Source organism: Atractosteus spatula, chromosome 3 (assembly GCF_055471065.1).
Source record: "Atractosteus spatula isolate fAtrSpa1 chromosome 3, fAtrSpa1.hap1, whole genome shotgun sequence".
Lineage (NCBI taxonomy): Eukaryota > Metazoa > Chordata > Actinopteri > Semionotiformes > Lepisosteidae > Atractosteus > Atractosteus spatula.
The window spans coordinates 31,707,412-31,734,497 of record NC_142708.1 but is presented as its reverse complement, the minus strand read 5'-3'; the positions used below and the strand labels follow the sequence as shown (position 1 = coordinate 31,734,497).

Below are 27,086 nucleotides of genomic sequence, written 5' to 3'. Positions count from 1 at the left end.
GATGTAATGTGCAACAGAAATAATTAAATGTTTAGCTGAAGTAGACTTTAAGGCTTCTCATACCTGTATAGGCTCTTGTGTTAGTCTCATGGGTCCAATCCACTCCTCTGTAGCAGATACCTTTAAAAATACAACAGAAGGCGAAACATGAAAAGCCTGCTCTTAATGCATAAACATCAAAAGCAGAGGTATAAAGACCCTACCAAAGCCTGCTCCTTTGCAAACTCATCATTTGTAGTGCCTTAATGAAGCTTTTCAGTTTAGATTTAAATGCAGTATACTTAACCAGCAATTTTCTTCAGTAAAAAAAATGTGGATCATGAGATCATGAGATCTGTAGACAGACAAGGTGATGCCTTAACCTCTATGCCTCTGGTGTTCAATCACAGTAATCAATACAAAATACTGCACAGCAAGGAAAGGTCTGAATGTCATGTAGTGAGCACATCTTTCTGTATGCATGTGAAGCCCCCAAGGCAGCATCCTGCCTTACATGATGTAAAGCCTAACATTGACGTCTTCAGTGGCATGCGTCACTAAAATTGGAATTTATCTCCTCAAGTAATCTCATGTAGTGATATATAGATGTCACCACATGCTTTTACACCAGTCGCCTGTTACTTATCCATTATGAGTGTTTACTCCAAAATGAAAAGACAATTTTGGTGTCAAAAATAATAGTTTGGAATGGCAAAAAGGTTTTATGTTGTTGAACACAAATGTTTGCTACATTAATGCTAAATGGCTTGGTTTAAACAAATGTTACACAGTCTTCTTGTCATTGCTTCATGAAAAAGATATTACTGCTGTGCCATCAGTCTGGAGAAGGCCAGGTGCATTACATGGCTTAAGGACAAGTCCTGACTGACACTGATACATTGATAGTCCAAGGAAACCTTTGTTTTGTTTCATGTTTGGCAATAAAAAAAAACATGAAGGAACCAGAGATTCTAAGATATAAAAATCCTTAAAAGTACTGACAAAGTCAACCCAGTGAACTCTTCGGAATAAACCAGATGACAATAGTGGAAACTATGAGGAAGTGTGTTTCAAACCTGGAACAGGAGGCACTTCTTTACCTTAAATGTTATGGGAGTATGGAACAAGCTACCTAGCTATGTTGTTGAAGGTGGTATCCTGGCTTCTTTCAAGAAACAGTACCATTTGTACATCGTAGTGTAGAATGAAACTAGGGATAATTTGCCTTAAGCACTGGTTGCTTATTTATTTGTTTATTCAATCACTGTAACAGTTATAAGTCTTTTTATATTAGAGATCTTCTACTAATCCCCAAAACTGACAAATAATACTCATATCGACAACATTTTTTCCTATTACTCATCTTTTTTTTAACAGGTTATAATATAATAAGATGGGCTGACCATATGAAAAATTATAATAATGTTTGGAAAAACATGAGAACATTTGTAATCTCAGGAAAAATAATTGTGGGCTCACAAGAAAGAGTCTCTTTGAAAGATTTGTTGTATTTTGCATTTCTAATACTTTCCATGGAATAAAAACCACTATGTTCTTTATTAAATCAAAATCAATAACTGGCTTTGTGAATTAAAAAAAATCCCAGAAATCATTCAAATCCAGAAGCTGTGGATTTAGATTTCATATGATGAAATGTGATCCAAATTTCCTCCTTAAGTCTCCAATTGAAACAGGTAGCTAGTGAGTTAACAATTGATTCATTCAACGTTCTTCAGGACTCGGAGCCCTGAAGTGCCAGGAGAAACCACAGATTTCATTGACCCGGACTTCACTTCTTTCTTGTCCTAACTCTTCTATGACAACAAGCCTAATTTCACAGCTTCACAGAGAAGCAATAGCATTGTACATAGCTAATTTCAGATGAAAGAACACTCTCTGGCAAGCATTTAGTCAGGCGTTCACTTTCTTTTTTCTTCCTTATTCTAATGGAATTCTGATCAACTCAGATCTCCTCTTCTAAGAAAAGCAATGTACACCTAACATATTGCTTGTTAATATTGTAGGTTTTTAAACCTGTTTTATGAAAAAGGTTATCAGTCCAACATAAAAGACTATAGAGAACAGAGAGAAAATGACTGATTTTAGTTGTCCACTGAACAGGGAGGGATAATTTAGAATAGCCAGTAATTCCTAGTCTGTCTTTGCTAGGTGGAAGGGCACCATAGCACTTGGTAAAAACCCATACAATCCAGAATCAAACTCAGGACTCAGTAGCAGTACTGTCTACCAGGCCACTATGCCATCCTAAAAAATACTACAGTATCTCTTCGTGTCTTAACAGTATGATGTAAGAAGAAATGTTTAGGGTTGTGAAACTTATCATTTTAAAGGAATAAGACCTCTGTTACTCAGCACACTGTGCAGGTGCAGTAATTGTTATTATATTTTTGACATTATCAATTTATTATTCTACATATACTGTATTTACTTCATAGATACACCCCGATCAGCAGTTTTGCTCATAACTTTCTGCGACCAATTTTATCTTCAATCAATTGTTCCAATACAGACGTTCCCTCTGCTCTGATTTATTCAAATCAGAAACCATTCAGTTCCTTTTCACAGGGTACATTTCTATACACTTAAAAGCATAAAGAAACATTTTTTCTCACACAAGAACTTCATTATTTCAGCTTTAAAACTTATTTTTGTCAGAAAGCAAAGTGATTTACGATTTTCAAATTTCTCCACAGGAAACTGTGAACTGCTTAAAATGTTGATTACAAATGGAAATTATCTATCGGCAATAATTTGATCAAATGTATCTGTTTATTTTGCTTGTGCACTGATAACCACATCTATTTGGCAATGAAACTATGGAATTCAGAGGACAAGGTCAGTATATTTTCATTTGTTAAACTGCAAACAATGACTAACATGCTAGCGTCTGAGATAAAAAAAAATGAAACCACATTTACATTCTTAAAAGTATTATTTATGAAATCCTTTAATTCAGTTTGGGGTTTGTTTTACATAACACATGTATGTACAGTAGATACTCTAAAGTGGCCATGAGATGTGTTTTAAGAAAAGTAAAGGTTTCAGTCAAAACAAGCAACAACTTTCCAAGTACAAAACAAAAAATACTGGGTAGAAAAACAAAAAAGAAATAAAACCACAATGAAAAAAATATATTAATTATATTACACCTTTCACATTTTGGCTGTTAATTCCACAATTGTACAACTGCCACTTGCTTGATTGAGGTTTCCTCATTGCACTGCTTTTATACAGTGTAGAGCATACATGATGTAAACAAAAAAAAAACAAGATGTGGTGGTACACAGGACTATTTATTACTTAGTTTACTTTGGGATTATAATGTGTTATTTGCATACCACGCATTAGATCAAATGTACCACATTACATGTTCCTCTAACTGTAGGGGAACGTTTCCATATCAGGACTATTTCCTCTTTGTCCTTGACTACCCCTGAACATTCCTTTTCAAGACATGCACAGCTCAGCTTTGGTCTTGACAAGCTAAATGTCATGTGCCCCTTACTGAATAGATCACATCCACGAAGGCTTGTTTCTGTACAGTGGAGAGAGGGTAAATGTTCTCTTATTAATACAGTGACATAAACCTCTACATTTAGCTTAGCTGCATGTTGGTAACAAAGCCCTAATCCTATGTAAAGCCTGAACCATACCTCTAACCCAGACTCTTTAAAGCACCACCAACTGAACATCTGGAAGTAGTTGCAATACTGGTCCAATTAATCCAGCAATTAACTAATTCAGGACAAGAGCCCAACTGGACTGCAAACCTGTAAACACACCACATCTGCCCTAACTCGAGAGATTTTTTCCAGAAGGTGGCTTGTACCATCTATAATACTTCCACGTAACTTATATTATTATTACCATATAATTGTAACAGTATTATTGTCCATTTATGATGTGTACTTCTGAAACCCTAAAGTATAATGAATTTTAAAATATGGCTACTATATTTTGTGCATTTACGAGTTATCTTCAATCAGATTATATTCTGGATGCTTCTGCTCATTCTAAAAAAAATGCACCAGTCAGCTCTGTGTTCATGCGGACTGAACATCAAAGCTTAAGAAAAAGAGAAGAGCATGTGTTTCTGTCAAAAATGAAACTTTATGACTAAGCTGTTACCATGCTTCCAAGTATATACCTACTCACCCATTAGCATGAGTCAATCACGAGCAGAACGGAAAGAAAAACTGAAGGCTCCTGTGCTTGAGCAGCTTTTAAGGAGCACTTACTAGCAAAAAAATAGGTTCAACTTTTAAACAGAGTATATCCCCTAATATATTACAGAAAAAAGCATAATATAATAAAATATGTAACAAACCAACACAGCTTGTTAAAAGAAAGTTAAGAAGTGTCAATTTAAGACCATTTAAACATCATGATTGTAGACTGTTTTCTTTAAACTTAAATTTTATTGAAAACATACTGTAATAGCATTATATCACTATAGGAGTTTCATATACCCATTATATTCGAAGGTATTTGCACCAAACGGCTTATATTTATGACAAGTACCTGAAGTCCAAGAAAAACATTTAAATAGAGTGACAAATAAGTTTTGACTTTCTAGGTTTAATTAAACCATGTTAAGATCTAATTATGAAATAAATGTATTAATGTATTCAAGTGGCATGTTCTTTGTTAAGCCAACAAAAATACCATTTACAATATTTTTCTAGTCAATGGTTATCTTGTAATACGATAGAATTAAAAAAAAATATTAACTATGAAACTCGGTTTTCCATCCATCCATCCCTTTTCCAGACCTTGTCGTTCAATTCAGGGTTGTGGGAGAGCCAGAGTCTATCCTAGCAAGCAACACAAGCACAAGGTCAGGATAAACCCTGTACAGTGCAGTTGTACAGTCCCAGTCCATCACAGGGCACACACAGACACAAACATGGACACACTCACACCAGGGCCAATTTTCCAAGAAGTCACTTAACCTCCCAATATGTCGTTGGACCGCAGGAATAAACTGGAGCGCCCAGAGGAAACCTATGTGAGAGAGAGAACATGCACACTCCACATAGACAGCAGCCCAGGTCTAAAATGAAAACTGGGCATCAGCAGAGGCAGCAATGCTAACCACGGTGCCAAAAACTGTTTTCTCTATTTGGAATTCACATAATTAACCTTTTTGGATTAATTTAAGCTAACGACAATGACAAACCAAAGACAGAAACATTAGTGTACTTAAAGCAATTATACCCTTTTCAGAGAAACATTGGTGATCAAATATCATCATCTACACCACAGCAGATTTCAAGTGAATTCTTTATAGTTTCTGGGAACCCAGTTTTATTCTATGAAGAACTATTTAACAGCCTTGGGGGTTTATGAGACACATAAACTGAACAATTTAAACTCCCTGTAATCAATTTTAATAAAACTGTTTCTTAAAATCCATGTTGCTACAATGACATGTCACACTAACTTGAATAGCAGATGTTTACCTACTATTCTCCTAACTTCCCCCCACCCCCAACTTTGGAAAGATGTTTTGATCTCAAATGCTATCTCCTGTTTATGTATTTTAATATAAGCACACCAAATTATAAAGAGGCTTTGTTAATTTTCCCCACTTCAATAAAATACAGTCATTCTTACATAACATCTCTGCATCAGAGTTGTCATGTGGTTTTTTTAGAACATAATAATGAATCAGAACAATTTAGCCATTATATCTATGGAGCAAACAAGAGTGCTTTCATGGATATACAACCGTTCAATGATAAAATACCTTAAATTGAGAGATTACCGTTGCTTTGATGACTTTCATGCTAATATTTTAGACAGTGTGACTATAAGTCCATAATATATCATTAAGTGCCACAAAATCCTAGTCCAAAGTTTTTCCTTTGATACATTCTTTCCCTATCTGTCCAAATGTTAAATTTACTGGTCAATACAGTATACAGCATTAGCATTATAATCTACTGGAATAGCTTTAAAAAAAAAGGAAAATCTGTATATTAAAAGGAAAAGGAAATTATTGTAAAACAGCCCCTGACTTACATCTTTATCTTATATTTTAAGGAAGCAAAATAGATTTGTATTCTAATCTATTTTGTACTGAAATAGAAAAGATTAACAATGCTCCTTGTTTAATGAAATCGAATCTAATTTGAGTGTGATATTTTAAAATACTTTAAAAACACAACTGCCAAAAATCAGTTGTTAGCACAGTATGTTGAGTGGCTGCACAAAATATTAGAGCTCACATTCCCTATTTCTTCCCTTTGTATCCTACTGAGTACTAAATTACAAAACCATGGGATAGCAAATGGCATAGTTTGTGTGTTTCTGTGTTTATTGGGCTGTGCTTCACCATGCAGTATAACAATGACCTGAAAACATGCAGGCAATAGCCAAGATGTTCACCAGGAGAAAAAAGTGAAATACTGTATAAATCGTATGATTTTAAATTTATATGCAGTATATTTATCTATATATTTATATTTAACATTTACAGTCAGGATATACCAAAAACAGAGAAGAAAACAAAGGCTTCGCAAATAATCTCAAACTTGAAAATTATTAAATAAAAGTTTTGTGAGCTCAATGGGATGCTGCCTTCATATTGGTATTGTCTCAAAGGTTTAATGCAACAAAATGCTGACCTTTACACTCTAAAATGCACATGAACCCTTCTCAATACATACTTCTCACTCAGTTTAGCAGAAAGTGTATTTTTGTTGTAGTAGGATCAAATATAGGCGTGGAATTACTCAAATTAAAATGTATATTGTATATATAATATATATGGTACATATATATGTATGGCTTTTAATTAATAGAACACATTTCAGTACAGTATGTTCCTTATTCATGCCATTACCAGAAAAAAATAATAAGTCCTCAAATGAAAGGTGCAAAACAAAATACATATTGTCAGTATGTTTCTTTTCACCTTTGACAGAAATGACTTCTTGAGAGTAGGTTTATCAACATAAAACTTACTCTTTTACTCAGCACAGGTGCCCAATTACTGGAAATGACCACGGAAACCCAACTTCTCTGTTTGTATTTCTCTATGGGAGACTAAATTCCATCCTAAATAGTTTGTTATCTGTTTTACATCTAACAAAACAGATTGGGCAGAAACACAAGCCAGTAATTACCTTCAAGAATACTGAAAAACCAATATATAATGATAAGTAGTTACTCAAATATTTAAAATATATAAAAATACATATTTTTTATATATGTATTTTTGTATTATATGTATGTATTTTATATATGTATTTTTGTATATTTTTATATATTCAAATATATAAAAAAGGTTTAACAGAAAAACAAGTTAAAATTGCACAATGGTAAGGGCTGACATATGATTTTAGGCTTGAGTAATGTGGAAATGTGCTAGCTGAATATTGACTATACAAGAATTAGAAATAGGGGAAGAGAGTATTAATGATTATTACAATAGCTTACACTGTTACATGACTGAGAATGTAAATGACATGGAACATTAACTATTATTAACAAAAGAGGGGCATTCAGTTCACTAACAATTTACATGCCTACATACTTCAACAGGCTATAATAGCTCAAATCTACTTTATTGCAATTATACAATATTAAACCATGTTTATTGCATATTGCATATTTGTAGACAAATGCACAATTGCTTATGCATGATGGGTGCCTCCAGAGTCCAAAAACATACTGATAGGTTAATTGGCTTCTGGGAAAATTGGCCCTAGTGTGAGTGTGTGCATGTTTGTATCTTTGTGTGCCCCGCAATGGACCGGCATCCCGTCCAGTGTGTATCCTGCCTTGTGTCAGTCGCTTGTCAGGATGACCCTGAACTGGCTAAAACAAATGAGAAAATGGATGGATGACATTCACAAGGACTCCATTTTGTTGGAAAGGATTATACAGTAGTGTTAACAAATGCCGTTTCTCTGTGAAAGGCAAACGAAAATGGAAGAATATAATCCTTTTTCTCTTCTTAAAATAAATAATTGTATATAGTATATACAGATGTGTTACTGGACTATTTATAATATCTTCTACACAGCTGAAGAGCTGAACAAGACATTCTGCCCTGATACAAATTATTTTTAAATTATTTAAACCTCATGGACAGCACACTAGCTTTTTCTTCTTATTGTGATTCACCCTTCTCTGAAACATTTTATTTCTTATACAGAAATACATAGACAAACAGAATTGTATATTACTGAACCAGAAGACAAACCCAAAAGCAAAAAAACAAAAGAAAACCCATATCACAAGGAAAACACTTTACCATGATTAGATGTAGCAAAAAAAAAATCATCAACAGCTTCATTCACATTGAAAGCTTTAATCATTTGTTTTAAAAAAGTGTGGTTGGCAGAGTTCCAGATGATCTGAGAACTGAGTCTTTCACGCATTCTAAAAATATGAATTCCTCCCGACTTTTAATTTACCATATGAAGACTTTCATTAGTAACTGTATTGCATAGGCCAGATTAAGTTAGCATATTATTAAGATGATATTGTTCATCACAGGGTCCCTGTAAAACGTGAATATATTGTGTGCATACTTTATTGAATATCCTCCCAAAATAAACTGGCAGTGATCCATTCTGGAGAAAACATGTACCATATCCAGATAGGGGTATGCACAGTACTGTATTTACAGTACGTAGACCCTCAAGTTATTTTATACTACCATACAAAATCACTCCTGAACACATCCTTTTTTCTCCATAGTAGAACCTCTTCTAAAAAGTATACTCAAAAGGCAGTTTCTACACATGGTTAACTTATTATACCAGCTTAACACAACAGGAAGTAAAAGAAATGTATGTATTGTGATGGAGCAGAGGGCTCTGGGGTGCTGAGTTTAGGTAAGACTGCTGAAAACAACGCATAAAAAAATACCAAAAAAAAGCAATCCAGAGACTGAGAATAAACCTGTGCACATTCTGCACTTGCCTGTTAGAGGAATTGGCATCACCTGTAATGACTGGATTTCTCTCCCTATAAGAAACAGGACAGAGAGTGTCTATTCTCCCAAGGAGTGTGATCGGTAAAGTCTCTGATGAGACGAAGGTTATTCTGAGAGAATGCGAAATAAAATTGGATATTACAAGGCATTTAGCTACACTGAAAGTTGTTTTGTCTGATTGTCGGGATATTCTCAGGTTTGAGACTCAACCTCTGGCCAAACAGGATCCGTTGGTGGTATAAAATAAAGAAGAGCTAAAAAGGTGTAATGGCTAAGGTTAATGACCAAAAATAGAGAGGGAAGGGTTGAAACAGGATTGATCCATCCTGAGCTAAGTAACTATATCCCCATATATTAGGAAGAATACAGCTTATGCATGTGAATATCCAAATCCATTATACCTTGTGTACCAGTGTATTTGAGACTAGCAAACACAGCAATTGATGCTTTATCCACTGCAAGGAGTTCACCCCCTCGGTCTAATTACACATGTATCAGTCTGCTAACTGAACCTGTTGGAAAGCAAGTTTGTGCAACAAATTGAAAACAGAGTTAGGAAAGAGTCTAGATGTTTTAAAGGAGAGCTATCAATAAGAAAGACCATGATATCATTTATTCTGAATTAGGATATTAGCTGAGCAGCAAAAAAACCAAAAACAACATTAAGGGGGCATTTGTTTTGAAAAAATTGACAAATCCATCTGGTGGGTAGGATAGAGAGCTTAGCCTCTCAGTACAACTATGATGCTTTAGAAAGCCTTTGATGTTACTGACTTTTACAATGTCACAAAGTATACAGACCATTTATTATATCCAGTCTAAAGCCTTGACATTTAATGTTTACTTTGTATTTAAATCTATGATTTAGTATTTGTTTCAAGATATTTTATCATTTAAGGAAATAAAAATTATTTAAGCTACTAAACAATCTTAGTTTCTATTGTAAGGTCACAGTTCATAGAAACAATGCAGATAAAGGGTAACATTAAGGTTAATGTATACCCCATAAGTCAGCATGAGAACATTTATCTATGAAAAGTGCTCATGGTAATTTTCCATTACAAAAAAATATTTTATGCACACACCATTAACAGTAAATTATGCAAAACTTTAAAGTACTCGTTGTTGATGTTTACTTGAAATAATAGCTGAAGACATTGTTATTGGCTATAACATAATGCATTTTACTATAAGATATCTAGTTCTAATTTGTACGCTGTATTTTGTACCTAAGTACACAGAGGTAATAAGGTACAACACACAACAACAGTCTGCCAAAAGTATTGTGTTACATGACTTCATAGGACCTCCTTGGATACTTGTTAAAAACAAACAGTTTGTGTTCATGGCAAGAGGAATAATATATTCGATTCCTCTTCTGCCTTAATGAGAAGTCGTGTCTATAAACAGAAGCATAGCATTCACATTGTTGTCACTCTGATCAAGGGCACTGCATATGTGTCCCTTACGTAAGACATTAAAATTTTATCTTTCACTGGGCCTCTACTGCTTCCTTTGATTCCTCATTACTCAGACACAACCAAATCCTTATTTTCAAAGCCATATTTGTTTACTGCAGGGCATTTTGAAAGGCCCTGATTTTTTTTTTGCTGCCACTGAAGTCATAGTTCAATAAGTCCACATTATTGACCTTGTCTCACACCATGTAATATGATGCCTCTTAAATGTGAGTTGATAAAGAGGGTTTATAATTTTAGAAAAGCTGACTACTTAGGAATGAAGTAGAGCTCGCAGGCAGTGAACTGGGAACAGCTAAATAATGAAGCAATAGAAACAGGATGGTCATATGTCAAAAAGATAATGGTAAAGGTTCAAAAAAGAATTAATTCCTAAAATTGAAGTTCAAGACTAGGAACATGCAGCCTGAATGGTTCAATGAAGTTATTAAGAAAAAATGGAAAAGAACATTTTAGAAACTGCATAGAAGGTTCAAAGATAGAAAACATGTAAAATGTTTTTCCTAAACAACTAGCTTGAACATTTCAACTCTCCCTTAGTATGTTAGAGGTGCCTACAGATTGGTGAACTGCAGATGTAAATCAATGGCAATTTAAAAGAAACCAACATAGATTTAGTTCCGTACTTCAATCAAATTCTAATTACAATGAGACAAGACAACAAATATAAAGGGATCGAGTACACAGTATTTTAGAGTTTGGCAACATGGCTGAGGAAATGATAGCTCTGGCCATAAGGTCATGTCCGCCAAAAACCCCTAAAAAGAAGTAAAAGAACCCCAAACCACCTTTCTAGAGTTCATTGGACTGAGTTGTACTTGTGAGTGAGGATTGCGAAATGGGGAGAGACGAAACAACAAATAAAGGCTCGGGCTGTACAGTAGGTGCAGTGGGATGGACGTTCAACCAGAAATGGACAGAAAGGGGGGAGACAGAAAGAGCAGAACAAGCTGGGATTGTGGCAAACAAAGGTGGGGGGAGAACAGGGGGAATGGGAGACAAAGCAACTGCAACTGCCCCTTCCAGGGAGGGCTGACAACATCAGGGAAACTGGAAGAAGAGAGCTGGTGCAGGGAACCAGTTGTTTTTTTTGTAGAGAGGTTGAGGTCAAAGAGCCGCTTGCTTGATAAGAGGTGAGACGGCGACTCTTGTCCTGGCTTGGAGGAGGCAAACCGAGCTACAAATAGAAAGGCCGGAACGCATGATGAGGTGCCGGAGCAACAAAGGTAAAGTCCAGGAATGCCGGACGCGAGAGATGTTGGTCTCTAACATGAACGAAATGCTGCAGGGCTAGAAAAGATGCGCGGAAAAGTGATCCGCATAGCAGGTGAGTATTTATAGAGAAGAGAACAGAAATGCAAGATTTCAATCTACTTCCTCCAAAACCGCTGTTAAATAATTCCATGAAGGAAACTCTTTTTTTTACTAACTTGCCAGAATTTGTTGAACAAACAAAAAGAATGGTACAAACAAAACATACAACATTATATATTTTGACTGCCCAGAAATCTCTTATATAAAAGAAATCTCTTATATCTAGCGCTTTTATAGCTATTTCAGGGGACTTTAACCACGTATCTATTTCCACCACTTTGGCTACTTTCCACCAGTTTGTTAAGTGCCCGACCAGAGAAAACAAAAAACTGGACTTATTGTATGCCAATGCTAAGGATGCATATAGTTCCACAGCCCTTCCCCCCCCTTGGCAGATCAGATCACAACCTTGTCTTGCTTACACCAATATACACGCCTATTGTCCAGCGCCAACCTGCGACCATGAGGACTGTGAGGAGATGGTCTCAGGAGGCTATGGAGGATCTACGTGGTGCTTTGGAGGCTACCGACTGGGATGTGCTGTGCGAACCACATGGGGACGACATAGACAGCATGGTGGACTGTGTCACTGACTACATTAACTTCTGTGTAGACAACACCATCCCCACCAAAGGCTTTACACTGCTTTTCCAATAACAAACCCTGGATCACCAGCGACCTGAAGGCTCTGCTGAATGACAAGAAGAGAGCCTTTAGGAGGGGGGATAAAGAAGAGGTCAAGCGTGTACAGAGGGAACTAAAGCAGAAGTTAAGAGAGAGCAAGGATGCCTACAGGAGGAAGGTGGATGACAAGCTGCAAAGGAATAGGGTGAGAGATGTATGGAGCAGCATGAGAGAGATCACTGGCTTCAAACAGGCTGGGGGTGCAACGGAGGGGAACCTGGAGATGGCCAACAAGTTGAACCACTTTTTTAACAGGTTTGATTCAGGGCCCCCTGTGGCTCAACACCCATCCCCCCACAGCCACATGCTACTTAACCCTTCACAGCTGCGACTGTCCAACACCTCCTCCATCACCCCACAATCATGGCCGCCTACAGCTACAACCCCCGACAGCTACTCACCCCCCTATCCCCCACAGCTGCCACTCTCCAACACCTCCGCCATTAACACCTGCAGCACTGAAAGCGCTATGAGCACCATCCCCCAGGCCAGGCTGACCATCACGACTGACCAGGTGAAGAAGGAGCTGAAGAGGCTGCACCAGGGTAAGGCCACAGGACCAGACAACGTCTGTCCCAGAGTTTTGAGGGCCTGTGCTGATCAGCTGAGCGGAGTGCTCCAGCGACTGTTCAACCTGAGCCTGCGCTTGGAGAGAGTCCCTGTGCTCTGGAAGACATCATGCCTGGTCCCGGTACCAAAGAAAGGGCGCCCCTCTGTCCTCAACGACTACAGACCAGTTGCACTGACTTCTCACGTCATGAAGACACTGGAGAGGTTGGTCTTATCCCACCTGAGACCCCTGGTTAGCTCATCACTGGACACCTTACAGTTCGCCTACCAGCCCAGTATTGGTGTGGAGGATCATCTACATGCTGCAAAGGGCCTACTCACACCTGGACAGGGCTGGCAACACTGTAAGGATCATGTTTTTCAACTTCTCCAGTGCCTTCAATACCATCCAGCCCTTACTTCTAAGGAGGAAGCTGGAGGAGATGCAAGTCGATGCCTCCATGACCTCGTGGATCACTGACTACCTGACTGGCAGACCACAGTCTGTGAGACTTCAGAACTGTGTGTCTGAACAGGTAGTGAGTAACACAGGGGCTCCTCAGGGGACAGTTCTTTCTCCATTCCTCTTCACCCTCTATACTTCGGACTTTAAGTACAACTCAAATTCATGTCACCTGCAGAAGTTCTCAGATGACTCTGCAATTGTGGGATGTATCAAGGGTGGGCAGGAGGAGGAGTACAAAGGACTGGTCAGCAGCTTTGTGGAGTGGTGTGGGGAGAACCACTTGGAACTGAATGTAACAAAGACAAAGGAACTAGTGGTAGGTTTCAGGAGGAAAAAGGTCAAACCTACTCCTGTCTACATCAATGGGAGTGGCGTGGAGATGGTGCACTCGTACAAGTACCTGGGAGTCCACATCAACGATAGACTGGAATGGTCTAAGAACATCGAGGCCATTTACAAGAAGGGTCAGAGCTGACTTTACTTCTTGAGGAGGCTGAGGTCCTTCAATGTATGTAGTTAGAAGCTACATATGTTCTATCAGTCGGTGGTAGCGAGCGCCTTTTTCTACGCAGTGGTATGCTGGGGCCCTGGGATTAGAGCAGTGGATTCAAAAAGGCTTAACAAGCTCATCGGAGAGCAAGCTCTGTCATTGGGTCTGACCTGGACCCCTTGGAGGTAGTGGCTGAGAGGAGAATGGTGTCCAAACTAGAGGCCATCATGGACAACGTCTCCCATCCCCTCCTAGACAGGCTTGTAGAAATGAAGAGAACGTTCAGCAATAGACTGATTCATCCACGGTGCGACGGGGAACGCTACAGGAGGTCATTCTTGCCTTCTGCCATAAGACTGTACAACGCATCCACCTTGCGTCTGGGCAGAGGCAACATTGACAGTGACCTATTTCTGGACTGAACACATCTACACATCTACTGCTACATCTGCTCTCTTTCTTTTCACGTTCAGAACCGTTTTTTGTGCAATATATGCCAGGGACCCGTGCAATACATTTATATTTATATCTATTTATATCTATATTACATCTTTATTTATATTCATATGTGTTATACGATTTTTCTGCATACTGTTCTGTTCTAGTTTGTTCTTTGTGTGTCCGGACTGTGAGTAACTCTTTTAGTGCACCCCTCACTGTACTGATTGTATTGTACGTATTGTACTATTATTATTATTGTATCATTCGTCACACTGTGGCTGTGTTGTCTGTGTAAAGCTGCTGTTGCACTGCAATTTCCCTCACGGGATCAATAAAGTATCTATCTATCTAAAAACCTCTTTATAAAAAAATGATTCCCCAATTAAAAGCTAACAGAAACCAAGGTAAAATAAGCACATGGAGGGAGAATGAATGAACAGTAAAGCCGTGTGTATCATCTGAAGCGGGACAACTTCCAATTGGGCAAATGTAATCAGTGCTATGCAGGAACTGGTTTTTAAGTAGGTTTCGCTTCTTGATCTACAGTATATCAGAGCGTACTATTCTGATCAAGTTGGCAAACCAGTTAAATTTGCAGATGATGCCAAAACAGAAAGAATGGCACAATTTCAAATCTAGACTGGTCATGTAAATATAAAGAAAAGTGAATACTGCTACTTGAATAATATTTAATATAAAACAAATGTCCTGTGTATATTATTACAATTTCTTTTTCATTTAGGTTATTGTTCTGATCACCATGGGACAAGGTCACTGAAATTCCTTTTAAAACGTCTCTCGTTGTAATGTGCATTATTATTTATCTCACATTTTTTAAACATTAATAGAACAGGTTTATCCAACACTGACATCAGTGGTGCTTATAAAAGGCTCCTTTCCAGTGCATCAGAGCCCTCTCTACACTCAGTCACCTGGCAACCAAATACTTATACAGAGATACAGGCCTTTCATCTCAGTACTGCTTGAAAGCACTATAGATAGATTTGTAATAGATGCACACAGCTGATGTTTTTGATTATTCACCTTAACTATCTTCTGTCCAATTACACACATACTTTAATGGACCCATTTCACAAAGCTGTTACTGTTCTCCAAATTCTGTCTTTGTGAACAAAACACAGTTCATCTTTTCATTTTTTCCTTCTTTGGAAGGATTTTCAGAATAGCCTCGGGATCACTGAGCTTTATATAACAGGTTAAGTGACAGACTGACCCTCACTGAGCTGAAGTACTGTACATGGATAACGTCAAGCAATCAATAATGCTGAGAAACATACACCAAGTCTGTTAATCATTAGAATTCAGACAAAAAAAATATAATATTTAAAAAGTAAAAGCAAGAAAGAGTATATAACTTGGTAACAAACCAAGGCTATCCTATGAGGACCCTTTTGAACTTTGTAGTCACTTAAGAAATCTCGGTCTTGTTTCATGAAGTGATCACTGTCTATCTGTAATGTTCCCTCTATATACAGAGTGCGTCCAGAGAACAGAACAACTGTACAAAACCAAGGTTGAGTGGTAGAGTGAAAGAATTTTGGATAACAGCATCAGCTAAATGGTCTTATTATTCTTTTTTATTGTACTGCCAGAAATGAAAAAAGTATTATTGTATATTGACTGGAGGAAGAAAATGACTGCAGTCTATCCCAGTCAGATGTGAAAAAGAACAGTACTTTGCTGCAAATATGTAATAGAAAACAGTAATGACATAAAAATATTTCAGTTGCTCACCTCAAAAAGCATGCTTGTTTAGGTTAAAGAAAATTAACCCTTCAACCCACTGTATTTGCAATCTTAGTAAAAACAAGAAACATTAAGAAAAGGTCTATCAAACTGCACTGACCTAAGAGACACCTTGCTCACTTCACAGAATTAAGAAACTTGGAAATGAAATAATGTTCATATTAAAATCCTTGATCAGCAAACTAATTAATCTCTCAAAATTAAGGCATGTTAACAACCAAATATTCCAGTTATAGTGAGGGGTCGACCGTATTGTCAGTTGTGTGCAGGAGTTTATGTTTAAGCTTGAATCAGCATGAATTAAACTTCATGAAGTAGAGAACAGAAAAGACAGCACATGCCAGGAGTGAGTTTAATCAGTATAATGCATACATAGTAAGTGTAATCACTTTCTGCATAAGGCACAGACACATGGAAACACAGATGAATTGTACAAAAATCCCCGCTTAAATAATTTGCTCTACATATTATTATTTTTTCTTGTTTTTTTTTATTTAAGGGTCAAATATCTAGGCACTTTTAACTATTGACATTTAAAGTAGTACAGTACATATCTTGTCAACCGTTGCTTAATGCTGGCAGGAATATTTACTAGTGCATTGTTTAAGAGCAGACCTCACTGTTTTTAGAGTGAGGAAAAAATGCTACCTGTTTTAGCTACTGTGTGTGAATACATTTATTGTTATTGTTGTTAGAAATGGGCAGAACAATTCTAGAATAATAATGTCTGTTTCCTCTATTGTATATTCCAAAACAGTTTCATTGGCCATATATATTAATTTCATTTTTTACAATTGCCTGTAAACTGCACCATATTTGACCTACTTAAAAAAATAACACTAGATCCTCAGAATATATTACCACCGACAAAACACACTTGAGCATGACAGTGATAAACTCAAATGGATTTTAACACTGTTGTTTTTTGCCAGCCTCTATACACTATTCAAATGAAAAACCCTCTCAAATGAAATATTTTTCAAGGAGTGACTGATAGTATTTTTTTTTTATTTGACTGGAAACAATCTACAAGTAACTACTGTACCTCAAAACCACAAAGAGAAGAAACAATTAAATCTAATACTAGATGAAGATTCTAACTGATGTCAAAAGTTAAAATCATGTAAAGGCTGCGTATTTTTGCATTATGATTAAAATCTGCACTGTACAAAAATAAAATAATTTTGTGCAAGCACATAAAGTTTGTAAAGTTATCAAGATCACAAATGATGGCTTGTGCTGTTATTATGTCTTTAATTACAATAATATGCATTTTATCATCTTAAGAAGCATAATATGCAGTCTTTATTTAAAATGCTGATAACTCACTCTAGAAGACATACTGTAGTCCCATCTAAAAGGATTTAGCGTTAAGCTCCCCAATTTTACCAAGTTCCTGTTATCACCATATCTGGAGATTGTAGATGTCAACAAAGGTTTCAAAACTTTTTGATGAAACCTAGGAAAAAAATAACACAGGCCAGAAACCTGTTAACTGATATAGAAATTATCAATACCTTCAATTCAAGCTTAACTAAGAGACCTTGAAAGGGCATCTACTTTTAACAACAACCAATAGACAAATGTAACACCTCTTCCTTATGTTTATGTAGCAGAAATTAGTGGGAACAGACTGTTCAATTCCTTGCCTGTTTTGGACAAAGATTACATTGGGCAGCAACTAATGAGGTACATGCTATAATTGTTATCTGTACAAATGTTATGTAAATACAGCAGGCTGCTAAGTATGTAAGTGCTTATATTATTGGAGACACGGCAAGCCTACAAACATTTGTTTTGCAGTTAATTCCTCGTGTTACAGAGTATATTAAGTACACTGTTGCATACTAGATCACATGGAAGTCAATATGTGAAATGTGCTTGAATTTTTCATTTTACCGATGCTAAAACATCTGAGTGCTGTGTTTTGCACCATGTAAAGTCCACATATTCAAAAAATTATAATCTGAGCAAACACCTGAAGTGAAAGCGTAAATTTCTGTAGCTTGATCTGTTATCAGAGTTTAATCATTAAGGAAAATAACGTTGTATCTGAATATTATGTGGAATACATAGCACCACATTAGTGAGGTTACCTCAGGTGAATACAATTTCACTGTATGAATAGCTCAAAGTTGAGCAACACTGATCATGGGAGGCCATAGTTCTCTACATCACACCCTGTCAAATCCATAAACAGTGCTTAATATTAAGAATTAATATTATAAAAATGTAACAAACAATTATCTTGATTAAGCAATTGAAGGCACATGTAAATAAAAACCAGAACATACTGTACCACATAGGGTACATCACAAAATTAACAAAGCCTAAATCAAGAAAGCTGACTCGAGCCCTATAATGCAAAATGCAGGTATGTTTCAATTTCTTAAAGGAAACTTGGAATACTAGAATGAATTCCAATGTATGATCAGTTTGCTGCGCCAGGGTTTATATTTCATAAGCAATCCTATATGAAAAAAACGTGAAATGCAGTAAATTGTAAATACTCTACATACTTTTGTTTTTGCATTAAAAAGAGAATACTTTATAAATTGCGAAAGATGAGTGAATCCCCTGCAATTACTCCTGCAGTCTTACAGTACTACTACAAGATTACCAATGTCCATTTACATTCTGAGTGCCAAACATCAAATTCTGTTAATGTTGTAGTGAAATTGGTGTTGTAGTAAAATAACCACCGAGGAAGACCTTGAGTGTCATTCAATCATTCAGCTCAAATTTGGGCATGTCACTTGTCACCAGTAGCTAATGGTTTGTAGTAGTAATGTGTACTGGTGAATTTGGACAGGACAGATTCAGATGAAGGTGTAAGTGTACTATGTACTGTAGCAGCACCTCCACTTGCTGGATAAGCTACCAGCTGCTCTCATATCATCTGTCTTCATCCTCCTTGCACAGCAAAGTCTTAGAGCTGGCATTCCATCATTGTAATTGGCAAACAAATAAAGGGACTTGTCTGGTAATGCACCCAATTTGAAATGATAAGAAAAAATAATCACTGAAAAAGTACTGTATAGCTACCAATTGTATTGATCTACCTTTTCTAAAAGTTTAGTAAGTTACGTTACACTAAAATGAGTTACGTTCCTTGATATGACTTTGTGTGGTCAGGGTGGTGGTTTATCATTACGTGTAATAACTTTTTAGTGGTTAAATAAGGGTGTTTGGGGAATGTAAAAGCATACGTTTTTTCCATGCTACTTCCCAAGCAGGATTTACACTAACATACTGTATCGCTCACTTTTATCTAGAATTACCAATGTTAAGCATTTTAAGTGGCATTTTAAACAAAATAATCTAAATCAAGCAATATTATTATTTTTAATACTGATAATTTTCTTTTCTGGCCGCACACAATCAAACCAGGGCCAATTTTCCTAGACGCCAATAACCTCACCAGTATCTCTATATTGGATAAAGCAGTTCAGAAGATGGATGGATTTTAGAGGAAAAACAATCCCAGAATTTACATTTGGGGTGGGTTTTTTTTAGAAAGCACTTTCAATGAATTTTGTCTTGGTCCAGATATTCCCTCCACTGAAATCATATGGTTTACTATTCCACTGCTGTGCAGAAAAGGCCAGAATGCACTGGCAATATTGTAGCAAACATTCCTATTTCTTTTCATAAGATTTTAAACTGACCTGGCGTGTGACTTAAATTTTGAAAACAAATTTGCAGCCTCCTTCACTAAACAGAGTTAAAAGAACAGAAACACTGTGTTGAACGAGGAAGTCATACCACACACAGTAATTCATTATTTTCATCCATATTGACTACTTTTCTAATCATACAAATAACCTACTTATCAGTTGTTGCACTTAAAGCCTAATTTTCATGTGATATACAGCACCAAGAGGTTTATAGGCCTGTGGTACATACTGTAAATAAGTGGCCACTTAAGAGAACAAGCAGGCCCATGCAAAAAGGCAGTGTGCCACATCAAAGCTAGAATGCTGCCATTAAGTCACATGGCAAAAGATACAAATGTGTTTGGTAGAACATTAACCTCACACTTTGCATCTATCACAATAGCCCAGCCAGAAGCGGTTAAGTATTCCAAATTAGGAGATTACTAGCTCGGTACCTTACCACACATTGGTGGTGGGGTATAATCACTTATTCCCCATAAGAGAACCATGAACAAATACCAGAAAATGAATGAAAAAATATATTTTTCTTGCAGATTCTGCAACACAGCAAGAACTGTAGCAAGCCACATGAGATACACTGTATAGGGAAGACCGCTATTCTAAGGTCCTGTAGTATGTACAGTACCATTACTGTACCATACCATTACCATGAGCTACTGGAATTTCAGCAAGTTGTAATTCAACAAAATAGTAGAATACAAAAACAAAATCAAAAAGTGGAAGGGAGTTAAATATCAGTAAATGTATGTTAAAATGCTCAACACTATGATGGAATGGTTGTGTAAAATATTAAAGGCATTTCATTGAAGACATTAAACATAGGGCAAGCTGCAAATAAGAAGGCACCATTCAGCCCATACAGCACATTTATTTTCTAGTAGCTAATTGATCCAAAGATCTTATTCAGCCATTGTCGTGTTCACCCTTGCTGATGTGCGGCAGGGCAAGCTAGCATTGATGCTGCAGCCTGTTACATGACTCTCCAACCTGTCTCTCAGCACAGGTTGCCACAGATACCAATTGACTGGAGACCTGGACCACCTGAAGACAATTTATGACAACATCTGCTTCAGGTGGTTTAGAATACATTATCTCTGATGTGACAGAGCTCAGGGCTCTGTCAGAGACTTTTGTCTCTGAGCCCTTTATTCCCATCGTGTTTATAGCTTAGTTGGAATCCCAACCTCAGTTTATGCTTAAGACTACAGTACCCCCATTCCCCCCTGTGCTAGTTACACTTCTCTGCTTACTCTGCTTGGACCCTGTTCGTTTACCTACGACTTTGACTTGGATTCTCCCCTTGTGCTACTGTGTCATCCTGTATTTGACCCTCACTTCACTGGACCCTGACTACTCTCAAGAAATCTGTGTGTGTGCAGCACTGCTAAGCTTTTCTGTGTACATTCAGCACTGTGCAGCCTCCCTAGTCAGTGCACTGTTGCACAGTTCCCACCTGTAATTTTTCCTGTCTCTTCTGCCTATCACCCAGCATGTGGGTCTGCCTTACAACTTATAGATTTGCAGATATTCCCACCCTTAGCAGTGGGATACAACAGTCACTTCTTGAAAAACAAAGTGTCAGCTTAAACAGTATGGCTATGCAACATGTTCAGCAATCTCACAAACCTTTGTGTAAAGAAATGCCTTTTGAAAATGCACTTTTATCATCTGGAATTTGTTTTAAAACCTGATACCACAGATAATATTACTTGTTTATTTAGCTCTCCACATGAATCTAATTTACTAACTATAAAGGATCTCGATCATTAATACAAACTAAGAACATAGGTGGACCTCATACAGATCCCTGAGCTACTCCACTAATTACAACACCCACAATTTCAGCATTTACCTCTTATCTTTTTTTTTTAATTCAAGTACACAAATTACCTCAAATGCTGATGTTGCCTGCAATTTGAAAAATAATGTTGTATGATAAACTTTATGGAAAACCATAAAATCTACAGTAAATATAACAAATCATATGCTATCCATTTCTGTTTCTATCCATTACTGGTAGTTAAACATGATCTACATTTTCTGAATCCACGCTGACAGCAATTTAGAATATTTTTTTAAAATACAGGATGATCCTCTAGTTTAGTTCTATTTATTGTTTACATAACCTCACATGCAATATGACATAAGATCACAATTTTTAATAATTATTTAGTTCAGTTTTGCCACCCTTTTTATGAAGCTACAGTACCAATTTTCCAGTCAGTAGGAATTACCCCTCTCTCAAGAGACTGCTGGAAGAGTAATGTTAATGGTCTGTGAATTATTTTTCTTAAGTCAAGAACTCAAGCTCTGGAGATTTATTATCATAAGTGCTTCTTGTACCTGTAACACTTCTGTCTCTTTTACACTAATATTATTTAATATTGGACTTTGTGTGTTTACTCAGCCTGAGGCATGTTGTCTGTTCCTTCCTTGTTAAACACCAAAGTGAAATATTCATTAAACACATCAGCTATAGTATTTCCCTGTAATCTTTTAAATGTTTTCCATTTTTATCTCTGGGACACTTTACTTTATTCTGTACTGTTCTTCTTCTAATAAAATACTGAAAAATACTGCAATATTCAATTGTCTCTCTCAATCTTTCTAATATCTTCTTTATCTTTTGCTTGTGTTTATTATACTTCTTAAATTGGTTACTGTTCTTTTTCAATGCTCTCCTTGTATTATTTTTAATTGATTTTCTGCTGATTACGTCTTTCCTGTCCAGTTCTGCCTCTCTTAAATTCATTTCTTTCATAGCCTGCTTTCTTGAATCATAAGTATTGTTGACATAACTTTTGAATATTTTAGCTGAAACTGTACCGTTTTAAAGTATATGTCACGCCCTCTGCAGCCAGAGGGCGCTCCTTCTCTGTCCTGTCCCTAGTTTCCGGTCTGCTGTCCTTCCTGTCCCTCTCTTTCCCTTGGGCTATATATTTCCGGGTCTTGCACTCTGTCCTCGCTCAGCATTGACGTTCGGATGTCCTGAGACCCGCCTAGCACCAGGGCGCCCCACGTCCGCTCCCTGAGGGCATAGGTTTCTATACGGCATTCTTGAACTCTTTGCACTATGAGCCCGGGCCTTTTTCCCGTCTCGCCGCTACGCGTATGGGTCTTTTTCCGCTCTCCTGCTCCCCACGGTTAGTCCTTTTGGACGTCCATGACAGAATGCTGAGCCACTTACTGACCCCGCGAGCGGCGCTTTTTGTTTTGCCGCAGTTTTTTCTTTTTCTCTGGGCTGTTTTTTTTTTTCAGTTCCTCTATTCTAATCGCTGGATATCACTCCGATCTTCCGTGCCTGTGAGCGGGTCCTGCACCTGGCTTTCCTCGGGTAGATCACTCTGATATCAGTGATTGAATGTTGAGCTGGCTTTCCTATTCTTATTACTGGATATCACTCCGAGCTTCTGTGTCTGGAGCGGGTTTTCGTGCCTGGCTCTTCCTGGTCTTGCTCTCTCCGATATCAGTGATAGAATGGTAAGCTTTCTGCCGTTCCTCCATTCTTTTCGCTGGATATCACTCCGGGCATCTGTGTCTGTGAGCGGACTTCGGTCTGGCTTTCCTCAGGTTGTCCACTCCGATATCAGCGTTAGAATGTGAACGTGCCCATTGCCCAGTCTGCGGTATTTTTCCCCGGGGTTTTTTGCTGTTTTTTCTTGTTTTTTGCCTTTTGTTTTGATTTTTTTTTCTTCCTGGTTTCCCCTTCTTTTTGTTCCCCCCTGCTCCCTGTGTCTCGGAACTTTGGTTCCTACCTGTTTTTTGGTCCTATCTGTTTTGTGTGGTTTGTCTCCCTGGTCTTTCCCAGGTTTTTGTCTGTTGTGTTTGTGCTTGTTTACTTTTTTGTTTTAGTCTCCGGAGCTCTTCTCTACCCCCCCTTTCTCCATCCAATAAAGGTTTATACCCCGGAGGAAGGGGTAGCTCTCAGCCGTGGATTCCCGGAGGTTTCCTTTCAGTTAAATGAGGTTTTTCCTCCCCCCAGTGCTGGGCAGCTCATTTATTTGTATGGGCGTCGGGAGCCGCCCATGAAGGGGGGGGGTACTGTCACGCCCTCTGCAGCCAGAGGGCGCTCCTTCTCTGTCCTGTCCCTAGTTTCCGGTCTGCTGTCCTTCCTGTCCCTCTCTTTCCCTTGGGCTATATATTTCCGGGTTTTGCACTCTGTCCTCGCTCAGCATTGACGTTCGGATGTCCTGAGACCCGCCTAGTACCAGGGCGCCCCACGTCCGCTCCCTGAGGGCATAGGTTTCTATACGGCATTCCTGAACTCTTTGCACTATGAGCCCGGGCCTTTTTCCCGTCTCTCCGCTACGCATATGGGTCTTTTTCCGCTCTCCTGCTCCCCACGGTTAGTCCCTTTGGACGTCCGTGACAGTATACTTAAAAAAATACCATATTAAGATCATAGTCACCTTACAGAAAATATGTTATTGCTCTTGAAACAGTCCAAAGAAGAGAAACCAGATGTATTCCATTAACTGCTAACAACCAAACAGGCTAGATAGGCTTAAACCAGAGCCCATCCTTTCATTTGTAGCCATTATTATGCTCTTGGAAGTTCGCTTATCTATTTTCTGTGCTGTTAGAAAAGACTAAATCAATGCAAGCATTCCCTCTACTAGGTGCTCTGACACACTAAGCAGGCAGTCAATATCCATGTCTTCTATGTCCAATTCTGCTGCTGATGTCCCAGTGAGTTTTTCCCAGTCTGTGCAAGGGAAATTAAAATCTCCCATGAAAACCACTTCTTCGTTTATTTCATCATATAAGACTGCATTATAAATTATATTTGAATTTGGTGGTCTGGAACATAATTCTAACACCATGCCTTTTGTATTATTTTACTTGTTTGACTCATATAGCTTTTGGGACTCTTATTTATCATCCTCTACTAGAATGTTGTTTTTAATGTGTAGTACTACCTCTCCCCATCTGCCAGCTTTTCTCTTCCTCTCTCTCAATGCTGTAATAGACTCCCACAATTCTCTTGTTAGCAATGTAACAATAAATTTTACTAAATCTAATGAAGCTTCTTCTGTTTCCTGCTTTTTGCATCCAATACTCATAATACTCATATTAAGGTGTGAGCATTTAACTACCATGACTTTTTTCATTTTGTTGTTTTTCCAGGAATACATTTTTGTCTGTGCTTTCTATATATTTTCCTTACAGATTTTCTTTAAATTCTTCCCCTTTCCATTCTAGTGCAAATGTTTTGGAATTGCTCTATAGTTGCTTGTACCTAGCCAGTTGGCGACACATTTAGGTGCATGTCATTCTTGTCTCTGCAGATGATTCTGACCATAGACACGATTCCACTAGCTGAGAAAGCTGAAGCTGTCTTCAGCTTCCCATTTTCTCCACCTTGTGTTGTTTTTGATGGATAAATGTTCATAATTGTTCCCCATTGTAGGACGCAGGCAGGATCCCTGGCAAAATTTGAACCTACTCCAAATCTATTTCTAAAGACCATGTATCTTTGCAGCACCTCTAACCAGTTGCGCTCCTTATTTGCTTATTTTGTAATTTGCAGCTCTTATAAATTCTCACACCTTCTATAAAATGCTTTGAGATGAAGGCACTAGATAAAATAAAATAGTAGTATTAGTAAAAGGTGCATGTTTTGTAATCAAAATGTAACCATAGTACTAATTTCTTTAATACTGCAGTAAATGCGCAGAAAAAAAAGATTCATTAACAGTAGATCATAAATCCTATATGGCTGTAGTGTGTTGTCCATCATGATGTAACAATAATCTGCATGTGTACTGAGAATCCCTGGGTAGCAAAAGAACATTTTCTACCACTATTTGACAGCTTACCGCTCTCTGACATCCCACTGAAGCTTTTATGCTCTTGTCTGACAATGCATATGCTGTAAGAATGTTAACAGCAGTACAGGCTCCCTAAGAGAATACTGCACTAAAGCACCAATGCATACATATTGCCACGCAATGGAGTTCCATACTGTAAACAACTGAGAACCATCACATGACAAACAGATTACAAAGGGCCATATTCATATCTGTGCATGTGTCTGCTACATATTGTAGATTCTGTGTTCTGTGTTTTCTCCCATGATACCAATGTTTTTGCTAATTATAACTGAGACAAATTCAACTATAGAAAGACAGAAGATCTTTGCAATCATCAAAGTCTACATGGAATTATTACTAAAGAAACTGCCTAAACCCAGTCAAGGAAAAATGTCCTATGTTTTAACACACACTATTATAATCTTTGTGTACTGTATCCATCTTTCGATTGTCAGAAAGCCGCTCATTCCTGGTGTAGGCCATGACGACCTGGAGCCTGTTCTGGAGGTTAAGGTGGGACTATTCTCTGGATGGGGCAGTATATTTTTGGGACACAGAGCACTGTACTTTGCCATTAATAAATATTTGTTACTGATTAAAAACTTGAACTCTGGTTGACATGCACCTTGTACCGCTTAGAATGTGGTGGACAGGTGTTTCAACCAGGGAGTGTGCTGCCTTACGCACATTGCATACTATTGGAGAAAGCAGTTAGAAAATAGATTGATGGATTTTTAAATTAGGCTTTGAAATCATTAATAGTTCAGCAATACAGTCTATAAATAATACTATTTTTATTACATATTGTTATTATTTATTATTTGATTGACATTTCTTAATCTGTAACATTTACACTGCCAGTCTAAAACTATATAATGAATATTTATTACATTTCAATTTAGTTTACTCATTCTGGCAAAAACAGTACCGAGTTATTTCTATAAAACAGAGCTCAATCAGGAGTTCTGTATTGTGTTTTCCAGCTGTGCTTTAAAAGCTACACTATAATTTGGTGTTTTGGTAATCAGAATGTCACCACAACGTAGAGATCTATTCAGTTTTTTGGGGGAAATTCCTAGGTACGTGTTGTGATATATATATATATTAATGGCATTAGGTTTGGGTACATGAACTGTTTTCACAATAACATGGATGGTGGCGATGGTCATGGAAATTGATATAGTCTTTATATACAGTATACCTTCCTTTGCACATCACACCTCATGTCTTTCATTTTTGGGAATGTTTCCAGTATTTCTCACTTCTTCCTAACACATCAGTTACAGAGCTGAATGTATGGTACTCCCACTCTATTTTTATTCAAGCAATTCGTTTTTGAAGAAGAAGTATTTGGTCAGGTGACAGTACCAAAAATCACTATGACATAAATAGGAAACAGGGTGGCACAGTGCCACAGTGGTAAGCACTGGGGCCCTGGTTTCAGGACCTGGGGTTAT

At 37.5% G+C, this 27,086-nt stretch overlaps 1 protein-coding gene across 1 annotated transcript in view; it reads right to left on the bottom strand.

Annotated features, from left to right (window-relative positions):
- pde8b (phosphodiesterase 8B) overlaps nt 1-27,086 on the bottom strand; it is a 95,109-nt gene that overhangs the window by 64,412 nt on the left and 3,611 nt on the right. The window contains exon 2 of the mRNA XM_088910641.1: nt 64-120. Coding sequence (XP_088766767.1) covers nt 64-120 — 57 coding nt within the window. The remainder of the gene's footprint in view (nt 1-63; nt 121-27,086) is intronic.